A 25393-nucleotide genomic window follows, 5' to 3' on the forward strand; every position below is an offset into this window, starting at 1 on the left:
GTTGGTGCTAAAAGGTTGACAATTGAAATAGCAAATTTGTATGTTGATGCCTGCAGTGTTGGTGAAGCTACTTTGAAAGTGAAGCCACCAGTTTCTTCACAGTGGAAGAAGTTGAGAAGTTGAACTACAGCAAAGCTTTCAAAGTTTTGTTAACTTGAAATTAGTTAGAAAAAGTAGTTCAAACTGCAAAAAAGTGTTAATATCTACATCTGCAAAGTCATGTAATACAAAAACCAAAATACCGCTATTCAGTAGATTCGTGTTCCCTGCTGTTTCCAGCTCGTGAGTACTAAAGGTTTGAGTGTGAAGTCTCACATCGAAACAGAAAAGATGTGTCAGAAGTGGGATTCGAACCCACGCCTCCATTCGGAGACCAGAAGTCCCGGCTCTGCGGAAGGAGTTCATCCTTGAGTCTGGCGCCTTAGACCACTCGGCCATCCTGACACTGGTGCTAAACCGGGTTCACTGTGATACCTTTATACCCAACACCGCCGACGATTAGACGTTTTGAAATAGTTATTAAATCGGTTACTTCTTTACTAAAAAATATAAGTGACTGTTGGTGCCCCCCGCCGTTTGCTGTTTCTAATGGTTGTGAGCGTTTGTTTTCCATTTAATTCACAGGTTTCAACGGTTGTTTTTTGTTCGCGCATGCTCATATCTTGCATCCGTAACGTTAGTTTCCGGGGTGTCTACGTGCGGCGGCCATATTACTTCCGTTCTTCAAGGGTATCTGAAGTCGCCAATCTGACAACATGTATCGTTTCGCGAAAGCCGCTGTAAACATCACCGGTAAGATTTAATATAGGAAGCTGGTTTTTGTTTGTACGCTTTTAGTTCGTATGACAGTTTCATCTCAGTCGGTTAAAAGTTAAACCGGCCTTCTCTCTCTTCGTGACTTGGTCGTTGACCGCGCGACGTTTTCAATGTGATAGCTTGCTCGTTAGCCAGCTAGCATTAGCATCTCCTCAAAAAGCCTTAAAATGTTTTAATTTGGGTTATTTAATTCAAGGCCGTTTAAAGGTCTTAGCCATAGTTAAACTGTCTTCTATAACAGGTTTAAATCCCTTTTCAGACGTTTAAAAATGGTGTTATTCGTTCTAGCGAGATTTGACATTTTCGGGCACTGACCTGTGTGCGGTTAGCGAATGATTTTGCCTTTCATGTGGTTAATTGTCATTGCAACTAACATTACAAAAGGTCGTAAATAGACTTAATTTTAGCTTTTTGAAATCCAGAAGATAGTCGAACCCTGCACAGTCCTGTGACAGGACTAGATTACCACACACACGCGGTAACCCAAAATATGTGGGATCAGTAGGTAATTAACTTAAGATAACAGTCATAGTAAGCAATGTTTCAGGAGTTGAATTAAATGGAAAATAGACTTTGAAGCAATTCCGTCTAGCAGCAGTGTCTTTTGGGCCCCAGCCTGTTTGTCAAGTGTCCTCAGGTGACCCTAAAGTTTCCTAAATATTCCCAAGTGATAAAGCTCTTTCTGTAGTTTCTGTGTCTCTGGTGTCTTAACCGCATCCTGAATTTATAGCTATTACTTAAGCACCTTCTAAAACCGAGGTCACAAATGCTTCTCAATAAAAACTAGAACCAACAACATAAGAGCACATCAATAAAAACATAAAATTGTTCAGGTAAATTTCAAACATTGTTTTATTCTCCTAACTTTTATATAAACTTTAGTTGTATAGTACCTATCCAGAGAGTTACAAATGGCTTTACAAACAACAAAACACTGATAAATAAAAGTCAGTAAGGTGTCAGTACAGAAGGTGAACGGCGTGTTGTTCTTCTTCGTCTCCTGCAGGTCAGGCGGTGCGTCAGGTGAGGCATGGATCCACGGCCCCCGACTTCCACGCCAAGTACGGCACCGGCCTCATCGTCGGAGGAGCCGTCTTCTGCACGGCTGTGTGGTCGTTTGTAAGTACCGCTGTCTTATAAAGATAACATCAACTTTAATGTCATCTCATCAGTATACAAAGGACAGCAACACAAGACAGTGAGACACGCAGACTTAACACTGCAAGACAAGACAATAAACAACAGACAATGCAGTGCAATAAACAAGACAAGACAGCGGAAAGAGCAGCATATGGATGAAATGTGTAAAGAAAAGTGAATACACAATACCCAGTAAAGCCAAGTCAGATCTATTCATGATGTGACTTTAACAGATAGGCTCCTGACAAAAGGCTTGGGATTGGGAGACATTTTTAAGTGAAGCAGTTTAATGCGAGACCTGGTCCCAGGGCTTCTGTGCAGGTGCAGAAAGAAGGAAGAAAATAGTCTCTTCCATCCCTGTAGTACTTGGACCCACAGACAATATCGGCTCCAGAGTCAGCTGTCGGTTGGAACAGCGAGCTCCGTTGCCTCTTGCTGCTAACAACGGCCCAATCCTAATGTCCGCACTCACGGTCTCACGGACTTTGTGGCGCGTTCTCGATAAGTCTGCAAGCGTTTAGGGCTGTCCCAGTGAAAAACCAGCAAGTGTGTGAGGGCTCTGATGCAGACTTTTCAATGCCCATATGCGGCCTCTCCGCGAGTCCGCATGTCGGCAGACTTTTCTGAGGATCTTGCCCACAATTCATAGCGTTTGTGATGTTAATATCAATGTATCATGCATCCCAATAAAAAAAACCAAAACACAATTCAGGATAATAATGCTGTTTAGACAAAAACACAAGCAAAGAGTAAATTACAAACTGATTAATTAACAGGAGATGGCAACATCTGACATCGTCAAGGCAACAGTGATGCCGCAAAGTGCTGTCCCATTCCTCATATACCATTTCCAGCCCTCACGACTTCTCGCACTACAGCTGCGCACACAGGTGACGCCAATTAGGTCCGTGAGGGCCAGTGAGTCCAAACAGAGGATATCTAGATCAGTGGTTCAAGGGTTCACTTCTTACTGGGGGCTGCACCCCTACTAAAAATATTTTCATTCAGCGTTCTGGATAAAAGCATCCCACCACCACGTGACGTGTTAAGAAAACGTTTTCCTCTCCTCCTCCAGGTTCTGACTCAGACCGGCATCACCTGGAACCTGTCGCCAGTCGGCAAAGTGATGCCCAAAGAGTGGAGGGAGGCGGAGACGGAGGAGTGACGAGCCCCGAAACAGACCCACATCCCTCCGACAAACATTCTGGTTGTACAGATGATGATGATGATATCTATGTGTTCAGACAGCGAATGCCTGTGGTTGTTCCAACACGTTACTGTGTAATAAATAAATTAAGTTTAATTCTACTGATGGTTGTTGTTTTACTCGTGTGAATACTCTGGAAATTCACCGCTATGCAGGATCTGTTGTACCTGTCTCTTGTGCCCTTATTAAGCAACGGAATTTCAGAAGAAAGAAGGGTGAGAGTGGGTTTATCATCAGTATATATTTTTTTTGACTTATTGGGCAGCCTCTATTGTAAGGCTTTATTTAAAACATGAAATATACTTTGTCCAAAAAATAAAAACAAAATCCATCCATCAGATGAAGAAACATCTTAAACTCTTCAATTTTCAGTCCACTGGATTTTGTTTTAGTGATAAAATTAAATTAATCTACACAGGCATGCACATACTTTAATGAGATTCAGTTTAAGAGTTGGTCTAAGAGTGCAGTTTCTTCTCTCTCCTCCAAAGCAAGAAAGTGGGAACTGGGAGCGATTTTCTAGGAATGAGAGAAGCGTTTCTGTTTGAATGCTGACCGCACAACAAAACACTGTGGCCTCACATCTCACCCATGGATCAGATACAGATTTTACATCTTGAAGCACATTTATTGGTACAGATTAAGGTATACTTTACTATCAGTGGAAATTCTTGTGCTCACAGAGTGCATGAAAACAACTGAAAAGTCCCAAGTCAGTCTCAAGTCTTGAGGCACAAGTCTCAAGTCAAGTCCCAAGTCTAAATGTAGATTACCAAGTCATGTCCAAGTCTCAAGTCTTCTCTTCATGCATCAAATCAAGTCTCAAGTATTTAAAATTGTGACTCGAGTCTGACTCAAGTCTCCACCTCTGGTATCGTCTTTTTCATCTTTCCCATACATGCACAGACAAAAAGAATTAAGGCTTAAATTATGAATAGAGTTGAATCTCAAAGAAACAGAAAGATTGCTGTGTAGCATTCAGGGAACAATACAAGTTGCTGGAAGATAAAGGTACCGATAAAAGTTTAGTTTAAGGGCCTTTGTTTTCAGCTGCTGTAGGGGCTGGTAAATTCTATCGTACCTGGCAGCATTTATCCATTAGAGTTCAGGTTCAGTTTTTGCCTGATCATTAGCAGCTGGGTTACGTCATCTTAATTTGTACCATTTTTTTTGTTAATGCAAGATCTAATTGTGCTCACTACTCTTCTAAAATATAAAAATTGAAAAGTGAGAGTAAATAATTACAAAGCTCTACAGGCATTTAGAAATATTTGGAGCTTCTTCATCTCAGCTGCACAATTTACTTCTTTTGCTTCTCTTCTTTCTGTGCTTCCATCACTGAGCCTATATATGCGAGAATAAACTAAAATCAAAACTTAATGTATTTTGCGTAGACATTTTTAACAGGATAGGAGCATATGCATCATTGCCTCCTACTGGTATTTCTGTCGTGTTGCAAGTCTTCTCATGTTATATTGGCTCTTCAGTCTTCATTATTTGGAGAATTCTCTGAAACACACTGAAGCTGGATAATGTCCATTTGAGCTATGGGAAGTGATTATGTAGGTGTTTTCAGAACGAGTCCACGTAGAAAATAATTATATATTGATTAAATACTTACTACCGCATGCAGAGGCTCAGGCTGCCAGAGGGGAAAAAAATGCGGGTGTGGTACTTTTTTATTTTTATTTTTTATTTTTTTTATTGAACAATTTCCATGTACAAACATCATGGCTTTGAAATCTTCACAATAGCGGAGTTTCGAGGTTTTATGTCATAGGTTTCCAGGATTCCGAGTTTGCATGAACGCAACACCAGCGCGGAGGTCAAGTCGCCTTCGTCAGAAAACAGACACCAACCGAGAGCCAACCCGACGCAGCGCTCATGCCGTGCACGCCACCGCTCCGCCAATCAGCTGCGGAGGGGCGTGTCATGCCCCGCCCAGTCGCTGTGCCTCCTCGCTGCGCTAAGGTCACTGCCATTCGGCATTCACACCCGTCAGCCGAGTGAGGGGAAGGAGACAGAAACCAGAAACACGGCGAAGCAGGTGCAGGAAAACAACCCCGAAACAGTCAAAATGTCTCTTTCTAATAAACTCACCCTGGACAAGGTGGACGTCAACGGGAAGCGCGTCATCATGAGGTGAGCCGTTTGTAGCTTTTTTTTTTTTGGACGAACCGGTCCGGCTGCCATCATCGGAAATGAGATTAAGTAACTGACATTTAGAGACGTTACGGGCCGCAAACCCGTTACCGACCGGTCACCGACAAAACAAATACTTATGTGACACGTTAATGAGAAAACACACAGCAGCTAACATTTGTATGGTTAATAACGGTGTACCGGTCGATTCAGATACAGCAGAGGACAGGAAGTGAACTTGTTGGTTGTCACGTTTTCATCCATGTTACGTGCCTCTGAAGGGATGCTGCATGGATGCAAGCGGCATCTCAAAAAAAAGGACAGTAGCCTAATTTACTGTATTTGAATGACAGAAACATTATTCTAATCCATCCAACGTATCGTGCTGTACTTTTAATAACGGCAATGTGGCGATGCTACATTGATATCATCCACAGGGAAATGCAGACAGCAGGGTCAGCTACAGCAGTGATTCTCAACCTTTTTCATATCCAGGATCTCTAATTTAGTCCACATTAGAGCCACGGACCCCTATTTGATGATATTTTGTCTCTCGGACCCAAATCTGAGAATATTTTTTATTGTTGGGTATGATTTTGTCCAGAACTCCATGACATGAATGATCAAAAATTGTGTTAACTTTTTGTAAATGAAATAATGGTGTTTAACAATTGGAACCTCCTCAAAGGCCCCTGGTGGTCCCCGGACCCCACGTTGAGAACCACTGAGCTACAGAACAGCTGGAGGTTCAGCACCTTGCTCAAAGCTACTACATAGTGCTGAAAAATCTGTTTAAGTTAATTGCTAAGATTTATTTGCTTTTCTCTGTTTCATATCATAAAGTGAATAGTTTGGGGAGGTTTTTTAGTGGAAATTTTAAGAATCACTTTGGACTCTGGTAACTTGTGATGGGCATTTGTGACATTATATAGCCTAAATGATTAATTGATTTCTGAAAATAATCATTAGCCCTACAGCGCTACAGCAGGCGGATGCCGGCCCACACAGGGTTTGATCCTGGGATTGTCTGGTTGAAGGACAGGCTCTTCAACCACAAGGCCATGTGCTGCCCATTTGGGCCTGTGTCACTTTAGTAACAACTAGTGAAAAAGTGATTTTTTTTTTTTTACTTAAGTCATGCCATGCAGTCATTTTGCAGCAAGGTTTGCTGTAGTTTCATGCAGACTGCAGTCGGTGGCCAGTGCAGCTGAAACCGACACCGTCTTTGGAAATGTCAGAGGGCCATTTTGGTGTGATGCAGCGGCAGACGGCATAGGACAGAGTTCACCACAACACCGGCCCTCAGGTCACACTCCTTACCGTTAAAGGTCAAATTCACTTTATCTTGAGTTTGTTTCAGTGCTGCAGAGAGAGACTGTCAGGCTGTTCCTCATCACACATCACGCCCCGGGCCTGTCGCAGCATGCCGGCTCTGTAGTTTCATTCAGTTCCTAATAGCAGAGAGAGTGGAGGAGAGGCGGTGTGTGTAGAATTAGAAGAAGAAGAAGAAGAAGAAGAGGGCAGTGTGTTGCTGTAGAGACGCAGCAGAGACACACAGAATCTGTCCAGCAGCCAGAGGACAAACCAGCCCCACTTCACACCCAATAACTCACTTCAGCATCATTGTTCCTTTAGCAGATTGCAGTTTTAGCTGCACAGACATTTCTCAGAGGCAGAAATAATCTAGCCGTACTCGCCTATAGCTGTCTAGGTAAGATAGTTAGCTTGCTGCTGTCCTTCAACTTCATGAATGAGTGAAAAAATAAGTCATTGACATCTTTTTTTCCTTCTGTGCCATTCAAGTTTGCCAGTTAGCTAACTTGTGCTCCAAACAACTGTTTCTTTGGCTCCGCCCACTGAGGTTTAACTCAACCAATGAGATTATTTCTGCCTCCAAAAGCCAACATGGTGTGCAGATCCCCACATGACAAGAACATAAGTAACATTGAATGAGCTTGAGATTCAGGGTGAAAAACGATCGCGCTGAAATTTTCACCCTGTTGTTACGCAATCTCTGCTGCCATCACTGAACTCCTCTGGTATTGGCCAATGAATTGCTGACTCTTAGGTTTTAGGATTAGACAATAGATAGGTGTTATTATGGCTGTGTGTGTTTGTGTGTGTGTGTGTGTGTGTGTGAGCGGTTGTGGCTCGTGCAGCTGATCACGTGCATCAGGGCATCAAGTCTATCTAGAGAAGAGGAGGGGGGAGTTACGTAATCGAGTCGAGTACGAGGGATGCAGCATGTTCTCGTGTGTGTGTGTGTGTGTGTGTGTGTGTGTGGTGCCATAAAGCTGAATGGAGATAGATAGATAGATAGATAGATAGATAGATAGATGGATGGATTCACATTAATTCTAGCTGTGCGGACTACATTACTGCTGCTGGACCAGTTTATAGACCGCTGTGTATGAGTGCACAAGGGCTTGCTGCGTGCGTGTGTGTGTGTGTGTGTGTGTGTGTGTGTGTCTCCATGCATCGTGTGCAGCACATACAGGCCAGTCCTCAGCGTCCCTTCCTTTCCAGTGAGGATTAGTGGGGAAATCTTCTCTCTGTCAATCAGTAACAGTAACTAGCTGGAGGCAGTGGGACGGGCTGACAGGGTGGATGTCATTGGTTCGTGCCAAAGATTGTGTGTGTGTGTGTGTGTGTGTGTGTGTGTGGGGGGGGGGGGGTTGTTGGAGGCAATCATAATAGTCTTTATCAGTAATGTTGCAGGTTAGTTTTGATTTTATTGGCCTCTGAGCCTCATATTTAGAAAGAATCACTGCTGGACATTCATGGGGAAAAATAATAATAGTTTCCTTCCAAAATAAGATATTCAGCAGTTAAAAATGGATATCTTCCAAAAGGACTGATGGCACATAATTTAAAACAAATGGATCTGTGGAACAAAATGGATGTATAACCTCTTTTGAATCAGACACAGTCATTGCTTCTTTGTCTCTGTCACTAACTTACTGATCTATTTAGTTGTGAAATTTGTGCTTTTCATTCAGTTGTGAAATTTCAGGGATGAATTCTCAATAAAGTCAAGTTATGTTGCACCATTCAGCCACCAGCAAGACCCCGATAGTTTCCAATGCCTCCATTTTTTTCATACGTTTACATACTATGCTTTTTTGATACAGTGAGTGGAGATTACGGTAGATTACCTGCAGTGTATTTCTGCTGAATGAGGCGCTTCACTGATCCCTCGGTTCCTTCGGGAGTTTTTTCTTTTTCATTTCAACATCTACAGTCATACTTGTTTCTGTGGGAAAGTAATTAGCTGGTAACCCATCATTTGGAAGTCCGATTCTCTTCTTAAAATCTAGTTGGTCAGTAAAATAGTGAAAGTGGCTGCTGGTGAATTTTTTAGATGAAGCAGTTATGTTTTTTTTTTTCCAGTTTCCTGCTTTACTAGAGCCATTTGTTCTGCTTTGTTTGTTTTACTGCCGATGAAATAGTGGGGGGGAAAATGAGTAAGCCTGATGCATAAATCACTGTAATGCCATAGTTCATTTCTCAAACTTGGAGTTTCTTATGGGAAGTTACATCAGAGATCTAGTTGTCCAGTTTTGTGTAATGAAACTTCTGTAACACATAGTTTTTATCAGTCTGTTGTCCCTCTGGTAATGCTGTGTGTCTCCTGCAGGGTCGACTTCAACGTGCCAATGAAGGACAAGCAGATCACAAACAACCAGAGGTAAAGTTATAGTTATGTGCTTTATCCACTTTCCTCGCTCCTGCAACATCTTCTCTGTTCTCACAATGTTCAGATCTCAGCTGTTATCACTCTGAAAGTAGTTTGGACGCACCACATTTTTCTTTCTTTTAGAATAATAGTAAAGACATCAAAACTATGAAAGAACACAAATGGAATTAAAAAAGAGTGTTAAACAAATCAAAACTATCTTATATTTTAGATTCTTTAAAGTAGCCGCCCTTTGCCTTGATGGAAAGGCAAAAGGCTTTGGAAAGAAATTCATACATAGGATCAACTTCACTGTTTATATTTGTCTAAGAAACAAATTTCAAGCATTTAAATCATAAGCCTTTAGATCACAATGGCTTTAAGAGAATGAAAAACATAGTTCATTCAATTAGGTGTGTCCAAACTTTTGACTGGTAGTGTACTGAACCTGTAACCTAATAACTAAACTACAAAAGAAATGAATGAATATCTTCTCAATTCTTAAAATGATGCAAAAACACCAGAGACCTAATTAGTGATCAGTTTGTCTGGATGTGATCTTCAGCTCTCTGGCTCTCTGGTTGTTTAGCTGAACTCTCATGCCGGTTGTCTGTCAGGATCAAGGCGGCCGTCCCGAGCATCAAGTACTGCCTGGACCACGGGGCCAAGGCCGTGGTGCTGATGAGCCACCTGGGCCGTCCGGACGGGACCCCCATGCCCGACAAATACTCCCTGGAGCCCGTCGCCGCCGAGCTCAAAACCCTGCTGGGCAAGTGAGTTGATGACCGACCGGCCGACTGTTTTCTCCTCTGTCTCCGTCATCTAGTTCAGTTTATTTGGCACATGCTAGAACACAGAGGTGAAGTACGGAAGAGGACTAGGGCCACATGTGAAAAATGTATTTGAGGTTTGACTTAATCCTCAGAATTCTGCCTTTTTTTCTGAGAATTCTGACTTTTTTTTTTCAAAATTCTGAGTTTAAAGTCATTTACAAATACATTTTCACATGTGCCCCTAATTGTCTTCCGCAGTGAAGTGATAAAATGCAAAAACTAAAAAATAAAACATAAAGAAAATTAACATTTTTGTGCAGTAGAGATGAAAAAAACAAGGTGTTCACCTCCATTGAAAGAAACAAACAGACAAAAAATCAAGTTGAAAAGCGAAGCCCCACCTGAAATGGATAAGAGAATCTGAATCTGACAGCAGAAATGAAAGGGTCTTGTGAAATTGAATGAGGGGGGTTCAGTTGAGTTGCTGTAGGTAGTTCATGGGAACGTCCCGTCATCCCGTCAAACTGTGTTTCCAGGGACGTGACCTTCCTGAAGGACTGTGTGGGCGCTGCGGTGGAGGCCGCCTGCGCCAACCCCGCCGCCGGATCCGTCATCCTGCTGGAGAACCTCCGCTTCCACGTCGCCGAGGAGGGAAAGGGCAAGGACGCCTCCGGGAACAAGGTGGGCAACACTGCAACAGCTGTGGGCGGGGCTTCCCAGCAGGCTGCCTTCTGGGAAAGAAGACGGTTAATAAGTGTGTATTTTGACAGAGGAGAATGAGGAAAATCTTAAAATTAAATCAAGAAATTATTCCAAAAAGTATGGAATTTCCGAAAGTGAATCTGTGTAGGAATCTTGAAATCACCGCGGGGGAAAAAGATGATGTGAGAAATAGTGCTGAAATGATCGATCGATTAGTCAATCAACATACAATGAATTGATTATAATTTAGTCATTTATCAAGTAAAAATACCAAACATTTGCTGGTTCCAGCTTCACTAAAGACTTGCTGCTGTTCTTTGTTTCATATCATTATAAAATAAATCTGCTGGTCAGACTGAGTAAGAAATTTTAAGAATCACTTTGGGCTCTGGTAACTTGTGATGGCCATTTGTCATTATTTTTGACATTTTATCGACTAAATTATTAATTGATTAATTGAAAAATAATGAATCGACACTGAAAATAATGAGTTAGTTCCAGCCCTAGTTAGAAATGAGCTGCTTGTCCCAAACCTGAACCAGTATAGGAGAGAGAGAATACGACGAGTCTCAGTAACTGTATCATCAGCTGAAGAACATCATTGCTTCAGTGTCATTTTACATGAGGAAACTGAAGAACTGTGTTGTAACTGAGATAAAGAACTGGACTCTCGGATGAATCGGTCTCATGATGGGTCAGCTGGAGGAAAAACGCCCAGTCAGCTCCAGCTGCAGCGTCCCTGCAGTGTCAGGCTGAAGCTGCTGCGTCACCGTCTGATGATGTCAGCATCAGCAGATCTGCAGAGTCACTGCACAGCCGTGCAGGCGGTCCGTCTCTGACCTCAAAACTCCTGCAGGAGAAGATGGTATCTGTGAGTGTAGCACAGTATCAGAAGAAACACAGGAAGGATATCCAAAAGAAGAGTATTTAATTCTGCTGTCACACCACCAATATCATAATACTGATACTCCCATAAGATAAAGTAACTCCTGGGACTTCAGTATTGGATAAAAATATTATGTGTGGTGCGAGTTAATGTTGCTAGAATTTCGACTTTGATGCCAAAACACTACCACAATATCACGGTAAAAGAGGATAAATCATGCTGCAGTGTGTTGCCGCACTCGACCTCTACAGCTTTATAGCAACTTTTTCTCAGGGTTTTGTTGTCGGTTGCGTCTTTGTCTTCGTCGGCTCTGTAAATGAAATTGGTTCTAGAATGCAGCTAGTCTAAAAACACAGCTAGCCCAGGGTTTAAACAGTTCTGGAATGCAGTAAGCCCTAAATAAGTTCTAGAACGCGGTGAGCCTGACAGGATTCTAGAACTGCAGCGAGCCTGTGAAGAAGGTTCTAGAACTGCAGTGAGCCTGTGAAGAAGGTTCTAGAACTGCAGTGAGCCTGAGAAGAAGGTTCTAGAACTGCAGTGAGCCTGTGAAGAAGGTTCTAGAACTGCAGTGAGCCTGAGAAGAAGGTTCTAGAACTGCAGTGAGCCTGTGAAGAAGGTTCTAGAACTGCAGTGAGCCTGAGAAGAAGGTTCTAGAACGCAGTGAGCCTTAAAAGGTTCTAGAACTGCAGCGAGCCTGTGAAGAAGGTTCTAGAACTGCAGTGAGCCTGAGAAGAAGGTTCTAGAACTGCAGTGAGCCTGTGAAGAAGGTTCTAGAACTGCAGTGAGCCTGAGAAGAAGGTTCTAGAACTGCAGTGAGCCTTAAAAGGTTCTAGAACTGCAGCGAGCCTGTGAAGAAGGTTCTAGAACTGCAGTGAGCCTGACAGCGTTCTAGAACTGTAGTGAGCCTGAGAAGGTTCTAGAACTGCAGTAAACCCCAAATACGTTCTAGAACTGCAGTGAGCCTGAGAAGGTTCTAGAAGGCAAACAGATTTTCGTACATGTATTGAATGTTTTAAAAAAATATTCAATATTCAATTTAACCTTTTGCATTAGAAATTCAAATTGAAGTAGAATTGAAATTTCAGTTACCGTGACAACGCTGTGTGTGCAGACAACACTAGACAGGATTATTCACCTCTAAACCAGTTACTGTATCCATCACTCTCTCTTTTTTTTTTTTAAATAAGCGTGCTGATGAAAGGATCTCAGAGTCAGAGGCTGACCAGAGAGCAGTTTCTCTCATAAGTTACAGTGAGGTGCACATGGCTGTTTGATTGGACAACAGATCCAGGATCAGTACTATTCTTAGAAGTTGTATGAATTTACGCCGGGCCCCGCTCTCTGTAGCCTTGACCTGCTGACATTTGGCTGAAGGCTGGTGGGTTGTCCCGGGCCGGACGTGTTGCTTTTCCTGTCCTGTGAGGCCTGGCTGGTATGCAGCCTGAATTAAGTGTCTGCCTCCAGAAATACTCTGATTGGTTGAGTTAAACCTCAGTGTCACAGTTTTTAGCTAACCGGTAAACCTGAAAAGGCCGCCAAGTGTTGTCGTCATTTCGTGGCTCCTGGATCATGTCCGGTCCCTTTTATTTTTATCTAAGTAGTGGGAAAATTTCCACTCTGACAAAATATAATGACTTTTGTTTTTCATTGGTAACCATAATAATATTACTTCTTACTGTAATTGGTTATCGTACACATTACTGGACAAAGGGGGACAGAAAGAGGGGGGACAGAAAGAGGATGTATAAGTCTCTCTAATACCAGCGACCTGGCTGAACCATGCTGAAGCCCACAGCTGACATTTGGACGGGACACTAAAGAACCGTCTCGACCTTTCTCTGCCCTCCAGTCAAACTGGCCTGACCTTTGCCTGCTAAAGTGCAGCAGGAACCTGATCCACAACACACCGACTGACTGACTCCAGACACACACACACATGAACACAGATGCACCTAAAGCACTGCAGTACAGTAATAAACCTGCTGTAAAGGCCATACACACACATCTCTAAACAGTATGGTACATCAGACCTACAGTAAAGACTCTCTACACTTCCCCAGGAGGGTGAGAATCAATAGAAAGTTCTGATCTTGACCAACATGAACAGTGCCAGTCTGTTTTCGGACCTTGTGGTGAACATTTATTCATTCTTTCACATTTCCTTCCTCTTATCACCAGCAACAAGGACAATAGGCAACAAATTGCTGCACACAGGGCATGTGCTATTCTGAAGAAACTTAGTTTCACCCTGGTAGCCAAGCTAATATAGTCATACCAATATTCCTTGTATAAATACTTGATCCCCTCTGAAGCACGATGGACAGCTATAGATCTTTGTGTCGACCGGGGGTGAAACGGAGACTTATTGACTCAGTAACCTTATCTCTCTGTAAGCAGACTGTATGAATGACTGATATCTGTCTTTCTTTTTTTCTTAAAGGATAAGTTCTGTGATTTTGGACCTATATATATAATTTATCTCTTCCATCCCTGTAGTACTTGGACCCACAGACAATACTGTCTCCAGAGTCAGCTGTCAGTTGAAACAGCGAGCTCCGCTGCCTCTTGCTGCAACAATGACTCCAAACTGTTTGTCAAAATATCTCCAAAAAAGCTGTTTGTGGCTCCACAGGGAGTTGAGAGTAAATGTAAAAGTTGCAAAGTGTATAAATTAAAATTAGCTCCGATTTCATGACTCAGTTCCTCCATTACGCACACTTGAACTAATCAGGAAATCACAGAACTATTTTTCTCTGCCGCAACGCTGACTGCTGTGGGATGAAAGTGCGTTACTGGCAGAGTATACCATACATATACAGTATATACATATAAAATCGCCAAACCTATCCTTTATCTTTATTTCCCTGTGTTCTGACTCTCTCCATCTTTCTGTCTTCCTCTCTTCTTCGCCCCTCAGACCAAGGCCTCCCAAGAGCAGATCGACTCCTTCAGGGCGTCTCTGTCCAAACTGGGAGACATTTACGTGAACGATGCCTTCGGCACGGCGCACAGAGCCCACAGGTGAGCGGGACGCAGCATTTTTGGGTAGTATGGATAGGATGTACGTCTAGATCAAAAAACAGGATGCAGACTCTTGGACATACAGTGCTGAAGAAGAATGTCTGCACGCGCATAATATGATTGAATGGGGTTTAATGCACATCTGCTCTCCCTCTTTCATCTCCTCATTTCTCTCACATTTCTCCTCTTCCCCTTTCCATCTCGTTTCTCCTCTTATTTCTCCTCTTCCACCTCCTACTCCTCTTCTTTTTTCCTCCTCCTCCTCCTCTTCCTCTCTCCCAGCTCCATGGTGGGAGTGAATCTGCCCCAGAAGGCGGCTGGTTTCCTGATGAAGAAGGAGCTGGACTACTTTGCCATGGCCCTGGAGAAACCTCAGAGGCCGTTCCTCGCCATCCTCGGAGGGTAAGAACAGCTGGTTTCTCCTGTAACATTTAAAGAGTTAAAGGTGCTGCGTGTCGCTTTTTCACATCAATAAATCATCACCATTTTGAGACGTCAGTGTAATTATGAAAACAAACTAGACTATCACTGAGAAGCCTATCAGCCTCTATCAGCCTCCACACTCTCTACTCAACTTTTCCATTGTTTTTCCACCTGGTCGGATTTGGATGGAAATCTGCTGGATCGCTTTACGGCACAAAACAGGAAGAGGTTCTGTTCTTCCAGAGCAAACGGAGCTAAAGCTTTCAGAGTTTCTACGTGCGGCGTCTTTAAAGGTCCCATACGGTGTAAAGCAGGACTCCCCTCGCCTCTGTGATGATAAAGCAGTTGGATGGTCTATCTAAACATGGTGAAAGTATCAAAACGCACGGTCGCCAACTAAATCCACACAATCCATATTAGAAAAGCGAGCCTCTAAACGAGCCGTTTGGACTTCCGTAACTTTGTGGCGTCACAAAGGTTCGCTCATTATCATTTCTGTAAGAAATAATAAACTAACAAAGTGTTTTTTTCAAAGTGGTTGAGCGGTTGTCATTGTTTATTAACCGGAGAGTTTTCCCTACCTGTAGCTGCCGGGCCGCGGCGTCTCACGTTTCACTCTTGAAACGGTTAGCCAATCAGAACAGAGGGGTCGTTAATATTAATGAGCCTTAAAGACACAGCAACAGAAACAGCCTCTTCTGAGAGATGCTGGAAAATGAACGTGCAAAAATGGATTGAGAGTGTTTTTGGTACATGACACCACACACACAGCTTTGAATGGACCTCAAGACAGAAAATAAAACAACAAAGTGGAGAATATGGAACCTTTAAAAGGCTGCCTCATCATTTAGCTTTTTTAAATTTATTTTCCAAGTGCTCCAACGTATATGATTTACATGCTCACAGTATGGCTAATCGTTAATATCCTGATTAAGGAACTGGGATAAACTGTTAACACTGCAGAAAACAGCAGTAAATGAGAAAGGAATATTCCCAAATAATGATATTGATTTCTCGTAACCTGATCTTATCATGTTTGTTGTGGGTGGCTTATGAACACTAAATCCCCAAAATGTAACACCTGAGTAACTTGAATGAAATTGTAATATTAAAGCACACGTTATCGCACTCTAATTACTATTTGGAAAATGTTTCTTGAAGGGCCGCTGAAACAGAATCTAGACCATGTGGCACTAAAACTATGCATTTAAACCAACATAAATTAAATTCTATGTTTAAACCAATGCTAATAAATTCTTTATGGTGGGTTAGTAGCTGCACTTTGGCAGGTAACCAGCCATCATTTAGAGGTGCCGCTTGATTTAAAAAGTCTAGTTGTGGGGTGAAGTAGTATAATCATGGTTTCCTGAGCCTGCTACCACCTGTCATATTTCAGAATACACTCTTGATTTCCTTGCGTCTTCTCATCCTGACATCCTCTCCTGCTGTGGAGGAGTCATCACACTCTGGTCCGGTGCGCTGAAGCCTCTGCTTTAAAATACCCAGGTGGCGATCCAGGAATAGAGACCATAAGCTTATTATGTAATCTGTGGTGTGAGAGTGCTCCGATTACTTCAAGCCACTGTCACTGCTCAGCACTTACTGTGCAGTTTGCTAGCTGCTAGCAGAGATGAGATACTATACACAAAGCTGAAGTGATACTCTGGCTTTGAAGCTAACAGGCTCTTGGATAAACTTGTAAAATCGTGTTGTTTTGAATTTGTTCTCCCAGCACTCCTCTCTCGCCTGGTCATCCATGGTCGCAGGAATGTTTTCTATTGGTTGCCTGTAATGTTGGTGATTTAAGAGTTATTTGCACTTGTAAATCACTCTGGATAAGAGCATCAGCTAACTGCCTGAGATGTTAAATCTAACGCTGTGGAACGTTGTGTTCATTCTTTATTTGGTTTAACACAGCGCATGCGTGGACAGTGGACAGTCAAAGCTAGTTTCGTTTCATCCCAAAATCCCAAAATCTTGAACACACAGAAGTGAAACGGCTACCAGTCTTCCTGTCAAACAGCAGCAAGGTAATCACAGAGCGTATTTAACAAAATGACAGTGTATTCCATAAAGGAATTTAGCGGACACCGTCCTGTCTTCACATTATCCAGAGAGACCTGCAATGAGCAACTAGAATACGCTTCAGTTCCTAGATCACCAACACAGCAAAGAAGAGAGTTGTTATCTATCCTGATGTCAACCTGTAAAAGCGTCCTAATACTTCCACCTTGTATATAACTTGGCAGAGCGATGTATTTATCAGTTAATGAGAATAAAAACATTAATTCCAAACAGTAGGACTCCAATGCTTCCTTTTAGCGTGCAATTTGGCTAAATTCTGCGACTATATTAATATATTTTGGCAGTGTTGTTGCACTGTTGAATGAATACAGGGGAAACACCGGGCTGAGATTGAGCTGCTCTGCACACAAGCTGCCGTCGGCCACATGTGGAAGTTGGCCCCGTGTCAGAGTCCGTTTCAGCCCGGGCCTCATTGTGCAACTGTCGCCTCCGCTCAGCGTCGCAGCCAATCACGTCCCTCCAATTCACCAGTTTGAGCCTCAGTTTTCTGCACCGTTCAGCTGTTTGGCCTCCACTGCCAGAAACAAAGGACATTGACCATTAGTGTGTAGTGATAAGCCAATCAGTGGATGGAAGGCTGCAGTCTTCAGCACTGGGTTCATTAGACAGCAGTGAAACAGATCAGTTGTGTGTGTGTGTGTGTGTGAATTTCCATCCCTGTGTGACTGTCTGTATGGTCAAAGATGTTTTCATCAGTGTTTGTTGATCTCTTCTGTTTGTTTCTTCTGTGTTTTGACTTAATTCCTTGCTTTGTAGAAGTGTGTGCCATCTGTGAACCTAACCTGTCATCCATCCTAGGCATAGGAGTAACACGCTTAATGGAGTTTTGAAGGCTGATATCAATATTTTTGTAATGATACTGTTGAGAGCCAATATTTTGTGCTGATATTCTGTATATTTACATTCGACCATGCCCAAAAAATTACATGGATTCAACGTTTCCTGCCAGAATTTTCTTCTTGTCGGGGTGGAAAAGCCTCTGAATCAGCAGTTAGAGCATCATGGGACACTAAAACTCTCCATTGAAACCCAGGATAATGAAACTCTTGGGTGGGTTAGCAGCTCTTTTAAGGCAGGCTGAGGCAGGTTTTACAGACTGACACTCCTGAAATCTTATCCTTCATCATATTAGCGGTGGGCAACGGTTTTTATTGAAAGGCCAATATCTGTAAACTGATACATCAGTCAAACCCCCTTTCTACAAAGGTATGTATCTGTTTTTTTCTAGTTTCTAGTGTATACTGATGTAATATCTCTCTCCCTGCCTCTCTCTCTCTTTCCTCCCCCCACTCCACCCCCCTTTTTCTTCTTTCTTTCCCCAACCCCCCCCCTCCCCCTCTCTGTGTTTCAGGGCGAAGGTGAAAGATAAGATCCAGCTGATCAACAACATGTTGGATCAGGTCAACGAGATGATCATCGGAGGCGGCATGGCCTTCACCTTCCTCAAAGTCCTCAAGAACATGGAGGTGAGGAGGAGGAGGAGTAGGAGGAGGAAGATGACACAGAGAGTCCATGTGAAAGTGATAATTGGCTTTGACGGAACATTTGAATACTTTATTTCCAAAATGCTATATGCTGTTTAACGCCATCGTTAAAGTTCATCATTCAGTATCTCTAAAATACAGATGGCCCATTCTGTAGAAGTACTGTCATTTTGTTAACTAGGGGCTAAAATTACCTGCTATTTTTGAAAAAGTAACATGATTTGAATTTCATTTTGGAGCTAAATGCTTCATTTTCATTTATTAGTCTAGTTTCCTCTTAATGGTCAGCCACCAATATTGGCCTCTCTGAGGACCTGTAGTCGACAACTAATACTTTTATTCAGAAAAATGAGTCCAAATACAACTGAGCATCCCTATTAACACAAATCCCCCAGAACTGTTTTTCTTGTCGGGGTGAAACAGCCTCAGGAACGAAGTCTGTATCACAGAAAACCATCAGTGTTTCATTTCTGCTATTTCACAACTTAGACGTCTTTGCCACTTGGCCAACATGCTTTCCTAATCTGACTGTTAGACTCGGTGTTTAATGTTGGTGATGTTCAAACAGACTTGTGAAACTGCATGGTTTGTGTCCTGGTAGAGAATGGGAAGCACGTTCGTAACCAAACTGACCCCTGGGAAAAAAAGATTTGACAATACCAGCTTTTGTGTAACAATAACGTTTTCAAATCTTTCTTTGGAAAGTGAAATATACATGGTGTAAAACTGAGCAGATTGTAAAAGTGTGTAGGCCACATGGTAAATTCAGACAGAGTGATACTAAAACTGATGCCAAACATTGATGCCAAATACAAATGAAATTCTTTTGACCAGGCTGGCTGGTGAAGTGGAATGGGCTTTGAAACCGGATGGAGGCCAGATGAGACTAAAACTCTCCACTGAAACCAACAATAATGACATTATTTTGTGCACAGTGGCCCATACTCTCTGTTCTGACTCAACAAGCAGAGATTTTGTGGATGTAAAAGTCTATAAAACAATGTTTTGTTATCTGGAAGAAAAAAAAAGCTGCAGGAGGCAAGATTTTTATGTAAAAATACAAGACTGAGACGCAATAGATTCACCCTGTTTGCCCAAATGTAATTGAATGAAATCTTCTCTTCCCACAAGAAGTGAGGAATCAAAACTTAAGACCCAAATACAAAGCTGGACTCAGCAACGTTAGATCTTCTCCTCTCTCGACTCTTTGGTTTCCTTTGGTATAAAGCATCACAGACCGGCCGAGTCGGTAAACATGAGCGAGCTGTGTGACGTTTACTGACCTCACTGCACAGGATTTCTGGGTATTGAAGTCTTTAAATTTCAAACAGTTGCCTCTTGCTGCTGTCTGGGGCTGCTGAAGTCACGGAAATAGAGGAAATGACCTAGAGCAGCTTTAAACAAACTGCTGAAACACCGCTGTATCTCTCTGTAGATTTTTCTTCTATGTGTAGTACAGTCACAGTTTAGATGTAGCCCTTGTACGATTCTCACGTTTTGCACTGTTATACTCTTGCTGCGGTGTTGTTCCACTTCAGAATCTGCAATTTTAGCGCAGTGCAGGATGAAAGACGGTCCTGACGTCAGCATTTCGTCTCATGTTGTCCCCTCCTCCCCTCGGTCAGATCGGTACCTCCCTGTACGACGAGGAGGGAGCCACCATCGTCAAGGACCTGATGGCCAAGGCCGAGAAGAACGGCGTCAAGATCACCCTGCCCGTCGACTTCGTCACCGCCGACAAGTTCGACGAGCACGCCACCACCGGCACCGCCTCCGTGGCCGGTGGCGGCATCCCCACCGGCTGGATGGTGAGCGGAGAAATCTCATTGGCTCAGAGATTGATCTTGATCAGGGAGAGACAGATAGATACTTCCTCACAGTAACCAAACAGTAACCTGCATACTTTTATTTTGAAATCCTTGTCTAAAAAATTCACACTTCCAACACTTCCCACATCTACAAACAAGGAAAAGTAGATTAAGTTAACACAGCTGCATTCTGTGTCCCGGATCAAACATATTTAACAAGCAACCAAGAACCAGGAAGAGATTTTTGTGAGTGATCTGCTGATCCCTTTCTTATGTCCCTCATAACACTTTCAAAAAGCTGGGCAGGGAGACTCTTGAGTGTGGGGAAGAATTAAATATATGGTTCACAAGAGCATTGATTGTAAAACTAAATTAGTAGAAAAAGTCTTAATCTAAATATAAATCCATAAAGTCAAAATGTCCTAAATACAGCAATTAGAGGTCTTAAATTGTATATTATGCAGGTTTATTTTCAAGGAAGTTTTGGTGGAACTATAAAAATACAGCGGCATCGACAGATTCATTCAGTGATGTGTAGTCGAGGCAGAGTTTGAACATAAGATAAAGGAAATAAGGCAAATGCCATTAATTGTGTCGTTTCACCAAAACATGTGAATAGGACCAGCCGTAACGTCGGTTTTATTTTCTTTGGTTGTGCCTGAACAAATTCAACAAGGAGTTTGTGGGGAGGAAAAGGAAGAACAGCGGCTCATTTATAGTTTCAGATTAGCAAAATGATCTGTACTCATCCTGCTTCCTCTCCTCCTCTCCTCCTCTCTCCTCTCCTCTCCCCTCCTCCTCTCGTCTCGTCTCCTCTCCTCTCTCATCTCCTCTCCTCTCTCATCTCCTCTCCTCCTCTCCTCTCCTCTCCTCCTCTCCCCTCTCCTCTCCTCTCCTCCTCTCCCCTCTCCTCTCTCCTCTCCTCTATCTCATCTCCTCTCTTCTCCTCTCCTCTCCTCCTCTCCTCTCCTCCTCTCCTCTCCCCTCCTCTCCTCCTCTCCCCTCCTCCTCTCTTCTCCTCTCCTCCTCTCCTCCCCTCCTCTCCTCTCTTCCTCCTCTCCTCCTCAGGGTTTGGACTGTGGACCAGAGAGCTCTAAGGCCTACGGCGAGGCGGTGGGCAGGGCCAAGCAGATCGTGTGGAACGGCCCGGTCGGTGTGTTCGAGTGGGACAACTTCGCCAAGGGGACGAAGAACCTGATGGACAAAGTGGTGGAGGTCACCAAGTCCGGCTGCATCACAATCATCGGTACGAAAAGAAGACGGGAGACTTTTCTCCTTCTTTTTTCTTTCTTCTTTGCTCTTACTTTCTTTCAGTCTTTGTTTTGCTCCATCTTATCTCGAGGGAATGTTGACTAAGCACACTCACTTTTCACTCACACTCTCACATTTTCACATAGTCACACCCAGTACAACCACAGGCTTCTGCTGGTGGCCCAGGTGTGTATTCACACTGCAGGCAACTCAACAAACCGCCAGAAACTCATCAGAAAGCCAGCAACTTTCTACCACTAGAGAAATGTTGGCCGACGTTGATCATGGTCATACTGTTTCCTTTGTTGGTGCCAGAGAGTTGATTGTTGACTATTGCACCACACATGGCATTTGGATGTTTTTATCCTTGCAGTACCATGAGTGCATACTGTGTATTTGCAGCATGGGTTGTTGCTGTTCTGTAACCGTTGATCAGCACCACAGTACTCAAACAACACACCAGAGATTTAAAAACCATCTAACGCACCTTGTATCTCAGTGGGAATCTTTTATAGCTATATGCTGTTTCTTGAACTCTGATTAGACTCTATTCTAATACTACTGAGTTAATAATTAGTGACACCAGGCTAAATTACATCATTATCACTAAAAAAAACAACAAAGAAAATGCTTAATTCCTGTGTGGTGGGACGTGTTCAAATTCTACCATTAAAAAGGAGGAAAAGATCAAGACTTCTCCACAACACGCGGAGCCAGAGACTTGTACAGGAGGAGACGAGTTCTGCCGATGTTCCTGCTGGTGGCCAGTAGAGGTCGTAGGTTACGTATTATCCCTTTTTAATTGTGTCCCTGTGTTGTCCAGGTGGGGGCGACACCGCCACCTGCTGCGCCAAGTGGAACACAGAAGACAAGGTCAGCCATGTGAGCACAGGGGGCGGAGCCAGCCTGGAGCTGCTGGAGGGTGAGTGGGAGAATAATTCACTTTGTTTCATTCCAGCAGGACGATGGAGAACAAACTCTTCATCCATGAATGTATGATGGCCTGAAAAAAAAAGCTGAGGTCGTTCTGCACGATGTAATTCGCAGTATAAATTGATTTTAGTTTCTGCATTGCAAAAAAATAAGCATCTTAACAAGTCATTTAATATAGTACTGAGGATTAAAATTCTTGAAAACAAGTAAAAGAGATTGAGTTAATTTCACTTGTTTCCAATGCAAATCAACTTGTTTCAGGACAATTTTTTTTTGGATCAAGTGTCATTTTCTTGATACTAGTGGAGTGATCTGACTTATTCTGACTGGTTTCAAGATATTGATGTTGTGTTCCTAGAATATTTCTATAAACAGTGAAATTGCATTGGAAACAAGTGGACTTATCTCACCCCAATTCTCATTTCTCTCTTGTGTTGATAAAAATATAAAGCTAAATTTGAATATGAGACTAAATGAGACGGATGTTTTTGCAGTGTGCGAGGCCAAAAGAACTACTGCTCATTTATATTTGTTTCTGTCCTATTGTGATTCTTCATGAAAATATCACATTTTGTATATTTAAATAATGGATCAGGCTTACTGACGATGATCCTAACTCTCTCTCTCTCTCTCTCTGCCCTCAGGTAAAGTCCTGCCCGGTGTGGACGCCCTGAGCAGCGCCTAAATTTCCCATCAGCCCCTTCAGGAGGGTGTGTGTGTGTGTGTGTGGGGGGGGGTTTGCCGGATCCTCCTCTCCTCTCGTCTCCTCACCCCACGCTCGGCTAGCGTACTGCAAAAAAAAAAACACATCCCGCTTTACCGGTCGAATCATCTTTTATTCAGTATTAAAATCTTAAAATCTCTCTCAAAATCAGTGAAATTGATGCCAGTTGTAATTGATTTCAAGATGGCGTCGAAACTCTTCAACCAGGTGAAACTGGACTGGAAACGACTGCGTTGGCAGATTTTTTTTTTCACTTGTTTTGAGAAGTGAGAGATTTTAAGATGAAATACAAGATGAATTGACTCGTTAAGATGGATGTTTTTTTTTTGCAGAGCCACCACACCGCTCCCAGCCAGGGAGAACAGATGTCAGATATCCTGCTGAGCGACTGAAACTCTCTCTTTCTCTCTCTCCCTCTCTCACATGCCTCAGTGTTTATTCCCATTACAGTTCGACCAGTATGGGATTTTGGAAGGCCGATACAGATTTTTATCACGCCAAAAAATGACAAGGATTTAGTTTTTCCCACTGAATTTTCTTCTCATCAGGGTAGAAAAGCCTCTGAAACATTCAGACCATCATGGGACACTAAAACTCTCCACTGAAACCCAGACTGATGTAATTCCTTTAGTGTCAGCAGCTCTTTGAAGCATTATGACTCATCACACCTATTTAATAGTAGGGGAAACTCTGTAGATTGATTCCTCCTTTAAAAAGGCCTCGTGTATCCCAAACAACATAATTGAACAATCAAATGAATAAATAATATAAGCAAAGACGAAATAAATTTCATTGCAGGTTTATCTGATATTTAATAAGACCAATATCTGACCCTCTGTCCCCATGCTACCACAGTAGTTTCTTGTTCCATCATGTTTAATAATGCAGAGTGTGTCCCAGCCACACAGGGAGCACACAGCCGCTCAGGATCATGATTCCCAGCGTGGGGACAGCATGGTGCGTAACACCCGAACCCGAACTTAAAAGGTTCCCAGCTTCAGTTTTGGGTCCCGTCTCGATCTTCCTCCTCTCTCTCTCAACAGCCGCTCAGCTTCAAACGGGAATTTGGCATCTGTGTCACCTGAGCTAGAATGCTTGCACTTTGTGTGTGTGTATGTGTGTGTGTGTGTGTGTGTACATGCGTGTATCGCCGCGTCACTTCTGCATAGCCAGCCTGGGAGCGTTCCTGCACCGTCACCATCCCGTATGAAACGTGTCCTGTGTCTGTACCTCTACCTACACTTTATATTTTCTATGGGTTTTCTGTCTCAGTGTGTTGAAGTCACGCTCGCTGTGTCGCCTCTGTCTGCCGGGAGTCTCTGCTGCAGTGAGGAGTGATGTTGACCTGAGCAGGTGTGTTCAGGTGAATAAAAACGGTCTAATGTGTAAAACTAACCTGCCTCCTGATCCTTTATTTCCCTCATTCTAATAGAGATGGGACGATCTGCTTGTCTCACGATGCGATTTGATACGCGATATGAGATTCAGGGTTCAAGTTCAGCGACAACAAAGTCTGACTGTGCAGAATTCTGTTTATTTCTGAGACACAAATCTTTCTAGCGATGCCATTGGCTGCTAGAATGTAAACGACAATTTAAAAACGTCATTACAAAGTGACAATAATGTAATTTGGATGGAGAGCTTGTGGAACTGTGATGGTCAAGCGTCTCATTTGTGATTACTACAGCAGAACAACATGCAGCTGATATCACCATTCATTTTTCTGCCCCACCATACAGATTGACATTTTGGGATTTTTGCAATGTGATATATTGAATTTCGACATATCGTCCCGTCCCTACTCATTCTGTTTGATGCAATGAGTCACTTCAGTAAACTGACAGGAGTTTCTCTTGGTGACATTAGTGCAAGTTGTCATTATTATTATATGATTATATGTAGTGGTTATGTGATATTTATATCGATCTGTACCACAAGTACCAAGGCCAGATGAAGTGCATTTTTCTGGTATTTTACATCTTAGCAAACATCATACTTGCCATTCACTGTTTCACTGGAAATCTACTTTTTAAGCTGCATCACAGCGGTAGTTAAAGTTAAGTGTCATGCAGCAGCATCTCTCCGTTGCTGGTTTATTCTAAACACAGGTTAACATGCAGAACGCCACATCTATATCTATTATGGATATGCTGTATTCCTCTGCCATAAAGCCGCTTCAGCAGCCTGTACCTGTTTAACAGTGCTTTACAAATTAATTCAATATGCATGTGTAAACGTAGAGTCTACTATTTGGACAGTAGGATGTTTGACCTCTGTTGTTTTCCTATGGGTCAACAGGAAATGACCTGAAGCCTAATGCCA

The 25393-nt window shown here is 42.8% G+C and overlaps 2 protein-coding genes and 1 non-coding gene across 3 annotated transcripts; 2 read left to right on the forward strand and 1 right to left on the reverse strand.

Annotated features, from left to right (window-relative positions):
• Positions 1-333: 333 nt before the first annotated feature.
• trnal-caa (transfer RNA leucine (anticodon CAA)) lies at positions 334-444 on the reverse strand. The gene is made up of 2 exons: positions 407-444; positions 334-379 (listed from the first exon to the last, which is right to left on the reverse strand). It is a non-coding gene; the product is annotated as a tRNA-Leu (tRNA).
• Positions 445-685: 241 nt separating this feature from the next.
• Positions 686-3264, forward strand: cox7b (cytochrome c oxidase subunit 7B). Its single transcript, XM_071914089.2, has 3 exons — positions 686-792; positions 1823-1935; positions 3032-3264. Exons 1-3 carry the CDS (start codon positions 756-758, stop codon positions 3119-3121), a joined length of 240 nt encoding a protein of 79 aa, XP_071770190.2. The 5' UTR covers positions 686-755; the 3' UTR covers positions 3122-3264.
• Positions 3265-5159: 1895 nt separating this feature from the next.
• On the forward strand, positions 5160-24466 carry pgk1 (phosphoglycerate kinase 1). Its single transcript, XM_071914084.2, has 11 exons — positions 5160-5305; positions 8943-8993; positions 9599-9754; positions 10291-10435; positions 14260-14363; positions 14646-14765; positions 18223-18337; positions 19981-20163; positions 21232-21409; positions 22238-22336; positions 22992-24466. Exons 1-11 carry the CDS (start codon positions 5241-5243, stop codon positions 23030-23032), a joined length of 1257 nt encoding a protein of 418 aa, XP_071770185.1. The 5' UTR covers positions 5160-5240; the 3' UTR covers positions 23033-24466.
• The last annotated feature ends 927 nt before the right edge of the window (positions 24467-25393 follow it).

This window comes from Centroberyx gerrardi, chromosome 11 (assembly GCF_048128805.1).
Source record: "Centroberyx gerrardi isolate f3 chromosome 11, fCenGer3.hap1.cur.20231027, whole genome shotgun sequence".
In the NCBI taxonomy this organism is placed as follows: Eukaryota; Metazoa; Chordata; class Actinopteri; order Beryciformes; family Berycidae; genus Centroberyx; species Centroberyx gerrardi.